This window comes from Amblyraja radiata, chromosome 5 (assembly GCF_010909765.2).
Source record: "Amblyraja radiata isolate CabotCenter1 chromosome 5, sAmbRad1.1.pri, whole genome shotgun sequence".
Lineage (NCBI taxonomy): Eukaryota > Metazoa > Chordata > Chondrichthyes > Rajiformes > Rajidae > Amblyraja > Amblyraja radiata.
In genome coordinates, this window is record NC_045960.1 from 13,189,916 (window position 1) to 13,202,309 (window position 12,394).

General features: G+C 46.1%; 1 protein-coding gene across 3 annotated transcripts in view; it reads right to left on the reverse strand.

The window, feature by feature from the left end:
* Nucleotides 1-5,935: 5,935 nt before the first annotated feature.
* The window catches only part of LOC116973009 (CSC1-like protein 2), a 135,763-nt gene continuing 129,304 nt past the window's right edge, over nucleotides 5,936-12,394 (reverse strand). For all 3 annotated transcript variants that reach the window (XM_033020642.1, XM_033020643.1, XM_033020641.1), the window contains 2 exons: nucleotides 12,032-12,109; nucleotides 5,936-9,656 (listed from right to left, as the gene is read on the reverse strand). In XM_033020642.1, coding sequence (XP_032876533.1) covers nucleotides 9,504-9,656; nucleotides 12,032-12,109 — 231 coding nt within the window. In that variant the 3' untranslated portion in view covers nucleotides 5,936-9,503. The remainder of the gene's footprint in view (nucleotides 9,657-12,031; nucleotides 12,110-12,394) is intronic.

Consider the following 12,394-nt stretch of genomic DNA (forward strand, 5'->3'; position numbering starts at 1 on the left):
CACACAGGCAAAGGTGGGTGAAGTGTCTTGCCCAAGGACACAATGACAGTATGCACTCCAAGCGGGATTCGAACCGGCTACCTTCTGGTCGCCAGCCGAACACTTAGCCCATTGTGCCATCTGTCGTCCCACTATCTTACACAATAAATCAATTTGGGAAGGGGGTTCCCAATTTTCGGACTGTCGTGGAGCGTGTAAGAATTGAGGACTTGGGCCACGTGCATGAGCAAGTAAGAACATCTTTCACCTTGTGCGGAGCTAAGATAACACATCTCTGCCAACTCTGGGCTGTAACACTGTCCCCACCCCAGCCCTGGCACTGTGGCGCAGTGGTACAGTGGCCGCCTTGCAGCGCTTGCAGCGCCAGAGGCCCGGGTTCGATCCCGCCTACGGGCGCTGTCTACACGGAGTTCGTACTTTCTACCCGTGATCTGCGAGGGTTTTCTCCGAGATCTTTGGTTTCCTACCACACTCCAAAGCCGTGCAGGTTTGTAGGTTAAGTGGCTTGGTGTAAATGTAAATTGTCCCTAGTGTGTGTAGGATAGTGTTAGTGTGCGGGGATCGCTGGTCGGTGCGGACTCGGTGGGCCAGAGACTATTTCCGTGCTGTATCTCTAAACTAAACTGCGGTGCCCTCTATAATGTTAAGGACAAAGACCCATCATTTATTTATTTGCCTCTGTAATCCACAATTTGAGATTTATAATAGACAAAAAAATCACATGTGGTTAAAGTGCACATTGTCAGATTTTATTAAAGTCAATTTTTATACATTTTGGTTTTACCATGTAGAAATTACAGCAGCGTTTATACATAGTCCCCCCATTTCAGGGCACCATAATGTTTGGGACACATGGCATCACAGGTGTTAGTAATTGCTCAGGTGTGTTTAATTGCCTCCTTAATGCAGGTATAAGAGAAGTATCAGCACCTAGTCTTTCCTCCAGTCTTTCCATCACCTTTGGAAACTTTTATTGCTGTTTATCAACACGAGGACCAAAGTTGTGCCAATGAAAGTCAAAGAATCCAATATGAGATTGAGAAACAAGAATGAAAACTGTTAAGAGACATCAGCCAAACCTTTGGCTTACCAAAATCAACTGTTTGGAACATAATTAAGAAGAAAAAGAACACTGGTGAGCTTACTAATCGCAAAGGGACTGGCAGGCCAAGGAAGACCTCTACAGCTGATGGCAGAAGAATTCTCTCTATAATAAAGAAAAATCCCCAAACACCTGCCCGACAGATCAGGAACACTCTTCAAGAGTTAGGTGTGGATTTGACAATGACCACTGTCCGCAGAAGACTTCATGAACAGAAATACCGAGGCTACACTGCAAGATGCAAACCACTGGTTAGCCGCAAAAATAGGATGGCCAGGTTGCAGTTTGTCAAGAAGTACTTAAAAGAGCAACCACAGTTGTGGAAAAAGGTCTTGTGGACAGATGAGACGAAGATTAACTTATATCAGATGGCAAAAGCAAAGTATGGAGGAGAGAAGGAACTACCCAAGATCCAAAGCAAATCACCTCATCTGTGAAACTCATTGGCCGGCGTTCTACATTCATTCTACAGCAAGACAATGATCCCAAACATACTGCTAAAGCAACAAAGGAGTTTTTCAAAGCTAAAAAATGGTAAATTCTTGAGTGACCAAGTCAATCACCCGATCTGAACCCAATTGAGCATGCCTTTTATATGCTGAAGAGAAAACTGAAGGGGACTAGCCCCCAAAACAAGCATAAACTAAACGCATAAACTAAAGCACACGCATGGGCCCCAGCTACGCCTGCCTCTTTGTCGGGTACGTTGAACAATCCTTGTTCGATGCGTACCAGGGCCCCATCCCCGACCTCTACCTCCGCTACATTGACGACTGCTTTGGTGCCACCTCCTGCACCCACACACAACTGACTGACTTCATCCACTTCACCACCAACTTCCATCCGGCACTCCAATACACCTGGACGATTTCCGACACTTCCCTACCGTTCCTTGACCTCACCATCTCCATCGCAGGGGACAGACTCCTGACCGACATACATTACAAACCCACTGACTCACATGGCTATCTGGACTACACGTCTTCCCACCCTGCCCCCTGTAAAGACTCCATCCCCTACTCCCAATTCCTCCGCCTACGCCGCATCTGTTCCCAGGATGAGACATTTCATACCAGGGCATCGGAAATGTCCTCGTTCTTCAGGGAACGGGGATTCCCCTCCGCCACCATAGATGAGGCTCACACCAGGGTCTCATCCATACCCCGTAACACTGCTCTCTCTCCCCATCCCCGCACACGCAACAAGGGCAGAGTCCCTCTGGTCCTCACCTTTCACCCCACCAGCCGGCAAATACAACACATAATCCTCCGCCATTTCCGCCACCTCCAACGTGACCCCACCACTCGCCACATCTTCCCATCTCCCCCCATGTCTGCCTTCCGCAAAGACCGCTCCCTCCGCAACTCCCTCGTCAATTCTTCCCTTCCCTCCCGCACCACCCCCTCCCCGGGCACTTTCCGTTGCAACCGCAAGAAATGCAACACCTGTCCCTTCACCTCCCCCCTCGACTCCATTCAAGGTCCCAAGCAGTCGTTCCAGGTGCGACAAAGGTTCACCTGTATCTCCTCCAACCTCATCTACTGCATCCGCTGCTCTAGATGTCAGCTGATTTACATCAGTGAGACCAAGCGTAGGTTGGGCGACCGTTTCGCCGAACACCTCCGCTCAGTCCGCAATAACCTACCTGACCTCCCGGTGGCTCAGCACTTCAACTCCCCCTCCCATTCCCAATCCGACCTCTCTGTCCTGGGTCTCCTCCATTGCCAGAGTGAGCAACAGCGGAAATTGGAGGAACAGCACCTCATATTCCGTCTGGGGTCCTTGCGTCCTTATGGCATCAACATTGAATTCTCCCAATTTGGCTAGCCCGTGCTGTCTCCTCCCCTTCCTTCACCCTCTAGCTGTCTCCTCCCACCCTCCCATCCGCCCGCCCTCGGGCTCCTCCTCCTCCTCCCTTTTTCCTTCTTTCTTTCCCCACCCCCCATCAGTCTGAAGAAGGGTTTCGGCCCGAAACGTCGCCTATTTCCTTCGCTCCATAGATGCTGCTGCACCCGCTGAGTTTCCCCAGCAATTTTGTGTACCTTCCAAGCATAAACTAAAGATGGCTGCAATACAGGCCTGGCAGAGCATCACCAGAGAAGACACCCAGCAACTGGTGATGTCCATGAATCGCAGACTTAAAGCAGTCAATGCATGCAAAGGATATGCAACAAAATACTAAATATGACTACTTTCATTTACATGACATTGCTGTGTCCCAAACATTATGGTGCCCTGAAATGGGGGGACTATGTATCAACACAGCTGTAATTTCTACATGGTGAAACCAAAATGTATAAAAATGGCCTTCATTAAAATCTGACAATGTGCACTTTAACCACATGTGATTTTGTTCTATTACAAATCTCAAATTGTGTAGTACAGAGGCAAATAAATAAATGGCGGGTCTTTGTCCCAAACATTATGGAGGGCACTGTAAACCCCCGCTCATTCCCCTCGACGTTAGAACCAAAGGTGAATTTGGTCAATGTTTGGAGAAGAGGAGGCGTGATCGCAGGTAGGTGACGTAGGGAACCCAATAGTGAGGGGGCACATTCAGTGTAGTGTGCATGGGGAGTGGAGAAAATAAAACAACAATATCATGGCACCTGATAAGGAGTGGGAAAATGTGAAGTGGTGACTGGTTAATTACATAGACCATAGAGCAGAACAACACAGGAATGGGCCCTTTCATCCATAATGCCCGTCCCCACCTGATCCCAGATTAATCTCCCGCACGTGTGCATATCCCTCCACATCCACGTGCCAAACTAAATGCGTAGAGGTAGAGGCCCACCTGCCTGCATTTAGCCCATATATCACTCTAAAGGTATCTTACCCATGTACCTGTCCAAATGTTTAATTGTGATAGTACCTGCCTCACCTACCTGCTCCGGCAGCTTGTTCCATACACCAGCCATCCTGTACCAAGCGCAGGCTCGGCGATCGTTTCGCTGAACACCTCCGCTCAGTCCACCTGAACCTACCTGATCTCCCGGTGACTCAGCACTTTAACTCCCCTTCCCATTCCCAATCTGACCTTTCTGTCCTGGGCCTCCTCCATTGTCAGAGTGAGGCCCAGCACAAATTGGAGTAACAGCACCTCATATTTTGCTTGGGTAGCTTACACCCCAGCGGTATGAACATCAGATTGCTTGCTCTCTCCCATCCCCTTCACCTTCCCAGTTCTCCCACTAGGCTAAACGGTCTCCATTTTATCTCTGTTCTGCCCCCTCCCCTGACATAGTCTGAAGAAAGGTCTTGAAGAATAGATTGCAGATAGATCGATTTAGTTGATGAAGAGAACACTGTTCTTAGGGTAAATCTTTTATCAGGCCAATAGATTAAATATGAACCGCAATACACTAACATAATATTTTCAGCCACAGCAGTACCCACAAGCAATGATTTTCATTTCAAATCACAATAATTTAAAGGAATTCTCAGCCATACAATACCGAAACAGGCCCTTCGACCCAACTCAACCATGCTGATGTCCCAATTAAGCTGGTCACATTTGGTCCATATATTTGAAACCTTTCCTATCCATGTATCTGTTAAATGTTGTTATAGTACCTGCCTCAACTACCTCCTCTGGTAGTTTGTTCCCACTACCCCATGGTGTGGGAAATGGTGCACCTCGGATTCCTATTAAATCTTGCCCCGCTCACTTTAAATCCCTCTGGCTTTCGATTCTCCAACTCCATAGGATCACCCCTCAGGTCCAAGAAATAAAGTCTTAGATTGTCCAACCTCTCCCCATAACTAAGCCCCTCAAGTCATGAGCCTCATAAATCTTCGCTGCACTCCTTCAGGCTTTTATTGCCAGTTGGAAATTCTACTGTGGAATGGGAGTCTGGAGTTTTCTGAATCTAAATGTCCCCGCAGACACTGACTGAATCATTGATGTTTATTCAGCCCCATATTTCCCTGGCTAGATCATCAGATGCTCAATAATACATCCCTCTGGAATTTTAAATGTTGGATTACGATCATTCGTCCCATGCCTGAGAAAGGATACGTCTCGCCGCCTCCAACGTGACCCCACCACTCGCCACATCTTCCCATCTTCCCCCCATGTCTGCCTTCTCCAAAGACCGCTCCCTCCGTAACTCCCTTGTTAATTCTTCCCTTCCCTCCCGTACCACCCCCTCCCCGGGCACTTTCCCTTGCAACCGCAAGAGATGCTACAATTGTCGCTTTACCTCCCCCCTCGACTCCATTCAAGGACCCAAGCAGTCGTTCCAGGTGCGACAGAGGTTCACCTGCATCTCCTCCAACCTCATCTATTGTATCCGCTGCTCTAGATGTCGGCTGGTCTACATTGGTGAGACCAAGCGGAGGCTTGGCGATCGTTTCGCCGAACACCTCCGCTCGGTCCGCATTAACCAACCTGACCTCCCGGTGGCTCAGCACTTCAACTCCCCCTCCCATTCCCAATCTGACCTCTCTGTCCTGGGCCTCCTCCATGGCCAGAGTGAGCAACACCGGAAATTGGAGGAACAGCACCTCATATTCCGCTTGGGGAGTCTGCATCCTGGGGGCATGAACATTGAATTCTCCCAATTTTGTTAGCCCTTGCCGTCTCCTCCCCTTCCTATCTCTCCCTCAGCCCTCGGGCTTCTCCTCCTCCTCCTCCTCCTTTTTCCTTTCATCTCCTCGCCCCCCCCCCCATCAGTCTGAAGAAGGGTTTCGGTCTGAAACATTGCCCATTTCCTTCGCTCCATAGATGCTGCTGCACCTGCTGAGTTTCTCCAGCATTTTTGTGTACCTACGTCAGGAACTAAGTGAGATTTGCAAATTAGTCAAGAACAGACTCCAAGAAAAGGAATCGATTCAATTCATTCTTTGTGATTTATAAGCAGTATTAACTTCATTCAGTACGGACAAGAGGCAACCAGGAAATCAGTCAACTACCTGGAAACATGAAAGGGTAACACCATCTACAAAAAAAAAAAATCCAAGTGGAATTCCAGTTACTTGTATCGAAAATAACACACCGCTCAATAGTTTGAAATGGAAACCATCAAACAGTAATACATCTCCAGTGTGTCTGTAGTTGCTTATACACTTTGGAACAAGATGCCAGTTGTGGAGGATTGTATTGTCCTGCGCCCAGATTCAACAATCAAGTATTCCAAGTCATGGCATGGCATGGATCGAGGAAAAGGTCCCTTAAGTTCATTTTCACATCCTGAATCCCACAAGCGAGGTCCTTTCCAATGTTGTAATCACCCAGATCCCATGCACATCTGCAGATGATATCACCGCCACTTCCTTATCCATACACTTTGCAGCCTGGCCTCGTTATTCCAAGCCAACCTGAGGTGGTGGGTTGCATCCGGAAGGGAATTTAGTGGAGATTTAGATTCCAGGTCTGCTCTCCTTCGTTGGGAGTTCAATAGCCAAGGGGCAATGGGTGTAGAAGGCAGATGTTTCTCCAAAAGCATTTCCAAGTTCTTACACAAGTGACTATGTACAAGATGAACAGACAGCTTCAAATGGTAATATCTATTAATAATTTACTGCAGGTGTCACCACTGCACCACAGGACAGATGTGAAGCAATTGGCTGATCTATATTAATTATATATACAGTGCTTGCACTTTAGTTCATTCAGATATATACAAATAACCCCACCCAAGGACATTATCCACACACACTTTAAAGAACCCCGTTACACTCATGCTCCATCCGCAAGTGTGAAAACCCACACATGAATGGACAAAAAGTTAATAGTCGACATGTTGTTACAGCTGATAAGCCTTCCAATTGCTAATCCCAATTATACCAAATCAACACATTCCGAAACATACTTTTCTTGGGAGTAAAAAAAAAACCAAAACGGTATTTTGGTCAGCGTTGAAGTCGATCTAGAGAAATGCTGTGGGTGGGCAGAGCTCTGCTCATTCACCCACATTACATGGAACAAACCCTTACCCAATCATTCCCATCACATTGACCGAGACACAAAAAGAATGAGCTTTCAAACGCAACATAACATGAACTAGGTGTTTGTAAAGGTGAAGATCTGATGGCTCGTGCTAAATAGCCATGGTCAGCCCCGCCGTTTCTAGACAAGTGGCTTTGCACTGCTATTTCCTTCTCTGGAGTTCACAAAGTCCCAAATGGCAGGCACCCTAGCTAAATGGGTTCCGCGTTTAATTAGGATCCCATCAAAAAATCAACGCACACAGCATTATCCTGCGAGTGGTCGCCTTATGCTCATCAATGGGCAGACAGTGAGCCTGGAACTAACGCTAATCATTGAGTTTCCTCTGCCTCCTGTAAAGGCAACCTCTCTTTGACACCCCCCCCCCCCCCAAAGTACAGGCGCAATGGAGAAAAGTAATTTATTACTCTCGCCACCAACTTTCAAAAAATACCCTGTGGGCCAAAGAGTAGTTACTGCACATTCAAGGCAGCAAACTTTGTCCAACATTAATATTTCTTTATTTCAAGACCAAATTGTAAATGACATTTCAAAAGAAAAGTAGTGAGTGGATGTCTTGTGAAAAAGGAATGTTACATTCTCTAATATAATGAACCGCACCCAGACATCTTAAACATTTTCTCTCTCTGCAATCTGCTGAAGGAGAAATTAAATTCTTAATAGCGAAAGTAGAGACTTCAAAAAAAAAAACATTACCAGATCAAATTGGGTGGTGCAACTTCTGGCTTGTTTGCATGAATATGGAAAATAATTGTGTTGGGGCCTTTAGTTGGATTGCTAAGACAACTATTCTGATTGGACTTGAGATGCAACTGAATCATTACAATTGGTAATGGTGATTCTGTGTTGGTAATTCTTTCATCATTAACAAGGGCAGCCTCTACCAGCTTTGCCGTACGAGCAGCCTCGGACAAACTTCAATCTGCAGTGATTCAATCTAGGTGGTAATGTTAGTTATGCTTTTAATCATCTGAGGTATAACCGCTTCGTTAAGAGCTTCTGGACAATATTACCGTTTACATCCAGCGTGGGAGAGGCACAAGGATGGGACACAGGGCAAAGCCATACTGGACCTTCAGTCTTTAAGTGATAGAACCACAAGGTCAATACATGGTCATTCCCATGTGTTCTTCAGCTAGCTCGCTCCAAACCAATGATTACAAAATGTGGGCATGTGCACGTTCAATGCACAGGTAATCCAATCAATTCTTCCGATAGCTCCATCTGAAACCAACAATTAAAAAAATGCAGCAGATACGGATTTGGAAATCTTTGGTACATGGGACTCTTTAGGGATCTTCAATAGTTTTACAATGTGAACACAGCCAGAGTATTAGACCTCTCCATTCTCCCAAAACATCACCAGCCTATTGACCAGGCAATGCGTTAGTGATGACTGCGCCCAACCCTTGATCGACAGAGTCCACTGGCCACAGATAGAACCTCGAAGGAAGAGGGAAAATGTTGGACGTCTAGCATGTGGAGAACTTCAGTTGGTGATGCTCAGAGCAAACTCGGGCTCGGCCTCAACAGCAATCGTACGTCTAGACCGGGCAAATGTTGCCCGCTGCCATTCAGCCACCCGCACCCCCTTGTTTGTGCACGTCTCATCTCTCCAATGGTTTCCCCAGATAAATTGGAAAAGCTTGCACCGCCTGAAGCATGAACGTGCTGGATTTCCATTCCTTCACGCAACCCAAGTCACACAGATGATACCCAACACTCAGAACTCATTTACATTTGGTAGGGAGATAGCAACAGAAAACGTTGGACCACTCCTTTTAAAAAAAATATATATAAACTAAGTTTAACCATGTACTTACAAATAATCTCACAAAGTTGACCCATTTATTTTTTAACATGATTTGAACAGGAAAAGTGCACTAATTGCTAATAACGATTCTCGTACACCTCAAAGGATTAAAAAATACCAAAAGCTTCTCTTCTGTTTTTCGATTTCTTTCCCTTCTGCAAATGCGCACACACACACACACACACACACATGGGCACACACACACACACACCCAGCAACAGTATGTGTGCTTATGTAACCAGGCTCGGTTGCCAATTTCCCACTCCAGTATTTTCTTGGACTAATATTAGAGATGTAGCAACATTTCCAACCACTAACACACATGGACCTGGGGGCTAATAATTGGTGAGATCGATAAAAAAAAAATCATTATTTTCTCCTTCATGCCATTAATATTTCCAGTTATGCTCCTCCCATCAGCAAAACAAGTACAAGTTTAGCAATTTGCAATTTGCAATTTTGTGTACCTACAAGTTTAGCAATTTGCACTGCACTGCTATAACCTACACGGTACCAAGGATTAGTTACAGGCGAGTTTCACTGAGCCTGCGATGCCCTGGTACCTGATCCTACCCGTTGCACTTATGTTTGTTTTTTATTTTCAATGAATGAAAAAAGCTCCTTGTGATTTTCCACTAATGATGAACCTCGTTTTCAATGAGACCGTCTTCGCAGGACTGGAACTCTCCTTCGCTGATCACTTCCTTGGCATTCTTCTGCGAAGGTGGCTGCTCATTGTCTCCTGTGGGCTCCGTCTGAGGGTCCTGCAAGACCTGGGCGATGTACCGCTGCAGACAGGCAGGAGAAAGAGCAGGTTAGCGCCAAACCGCTTCGCAAGGCACCCGGACACACGAAAGAAGGCTGTCGGAAAGACATACAGCACGGCAAAACCAGCCCGTCACCCCACCTTGTCCATGCCAACCAAGATGGCATTCAGGACAAGTCCCATTCGTCTGCATTTGGCCCATAGCCCTCTAAACCCTTCCCATCCATACATCTGTCCCTCCCAACCTGGACACCCTGTAAATCCCGACAGAAAGAGGTATTTACATGAAACACTCTACAGGACTGAATTTACATTTGGACAGGTACTAGGAAGTCAAGAGTGTTTGACTGTCAAATATACCAATAATGGAACAGTGAAATTCTTACTGGCAGCAGAATAAAAGGCCTGTAAATGCAATACACATAGATAATATATAATTATTATCTAATATCATATTATACTTTATTATATTATATAATATTATTATTATAATTCAATGACTTAATACTGGTGCAAAATAACCCAATGTTTTTGGTGTAACCAAAGCCAATCCATCGAAGTTGATAGGTGAGGTTAGGGTCGTATTCAAGAGCCTGCTGGTTGTTGGGAAGAAGCTGCTCTTGAACCTGCTGGTCACAGCTTTCAGACTCCTGTACCTTCTTAAAGTCAGACTCATACAGCCCGGAAACAAGCTATTTGGCTTAAAGTTACTCATGCCAATGAAGATGCCTCATCTACACCAGTTCTATCTGCCAGCGTTTGGCCCTCTAAACCTTTCCTAGCCATGTACCTGGTCAAATGTCTTTTAAATGTTGCTACTGTAGTTGTTACTGGGAGTACAGAGAAGGTTCACCAGACTGATTCCTGGGATGTCAGGACTTTCATATGAAGAAAGACTGGATGGACTCGGCTTGTACTCGCAAGCCGAGAATTTATAAGATTGAGGGGGGATCTTATAGAAACTTACAACATTCTTAAGGGGTTGGACAGGCTAGATGCAGGAAAATTGTTCCCGATGTTGGGGAAGTCCAGGACAAGGGGTCACAGTTTAAGGATAAAGGGGAAATCCTTTAGGACCGAGATGAGAAAAACATTTTTCACACAGAGAGTGGTGAATCTGTGGAATTCTCTGCCACAGAAGGTAGTTGAGGTCAATTCATTGGCTATATTTAAGAGGGAGTTAGATGTGGCCCTTGTGGCTAAAGGGATCAGGGGGTATGGAGAGAAGGCAGGTACGGGATACTGAGTTGGATGATCAGCCATGATCATATTGAATGGCGGTGCAGGCTCGAAGGGCCGAATGGCCAACTCCTGCACCTATTTTCTATGTTCTATGTCCTATGTTACCCTGCCTCAGCTACTTTCTCCAGCAGGGATTGTACCAGCAGAGGGAGGAAGTGACACCTAAAGATTTTATCACATGCCGCATTTATTTCAGTGATTGAAATTTGAATTTTCTGAAAGTCAAATATGAAGATCAAAAGTTCAGTTTAATTTAGAGATACTGCACGGAAACAGGCCCTTCGGCCCACCAAGTCCACGCCGACCACCATACATTAGCATTATCCCACAAATCAGGGACAATTTACAATCTTTACCGAGGCCAATTAACCTACAAATCTGTACGTCTTGGGAGTAGACTGGAGAACCCGGAGAGAACCCACGTGGTCACCGGGAGAACGTACAAACACCATATGGACAGCGCCCGTAGTCAGGATGGAACCCAGTCTCTGGCGCAGTGAGGCGGCAACTTTACCGCTGCGCCACCGTGCAGCCTTATTTCACTTAACTCCAGAAAATCCACTGGGCACTTTCTGGCATGTGTTGCTGGCAACTGCTGTGATGTTGACATCAGATGAGTATCAAAGGTCTTAACAAAGGTCCACCCACCCAAAACGTCACCCATCCATGTTCTCCAGAGATGCTACCTCACCCGCTGGGTTACTTTTGTTTATATAAAAATCAAAGCAATCTAATTTGCAAAGGAACAGGAAGAAGGGTGAGACTAGTCTTTGATTATGTTGGTTGCTTTTCCGGGCCAGCGTGCAGTGTAGATGGAGACAATGGTGGGAAGTATGGCCTGAGCAAAATTTGTCATTGTATCTTGGTACACATGATATTGATAAACAAACCTAAACATTCCAGTTCCAAAGGGTACATGAGGAACAACATTTTAACGAAGAGAGTGACAGAGGAAGTAGTTGGGTCGGGTACAATAACAACTTTTCAAAGACATGGATAGGAACGGTTTAGGACAGGTTGGGCCGGAGGGCCTGTTTCAATGCTGTTTAACTCCTGAACTTGGTTGAGTAGGCAAAAATAAACTCACTGAAGGCGCTAGAGAAGTGCAATAAAGACGGGGGCAATCTGAAAGCAATGGGTGAAAGGGAAACTTACTGTGACCTTGGGTGGGGACGAAGTGCCTTCCCGAAGTCCGTTTGCTTCCACTGCTCCATCCACCTCACTGTGGTCGATCTGTAAGTGAGACCAATAGCCATCAGAAGTCTTTCTGTGAACCCACTCCAGTATCAGAACCCAGCCCGTGTCCAAAGCCAGTCAGACCCAGACACAGGCTCACGCCTCGTTTGCTGAGCGCGCAATTGAATGTCCTTTCACCTCGAAAGGACATTCAACAGATCTACCGCAGATCTCCTCGTGCTCCCATCTCCCACCTGCAGGGTGAATTCAGAGGAGAGCATTCCCAATTAGTTAAATGCAGGAAGTGAAGTATGATTTGGTCAGAAAGTAGTTATTCAGAGT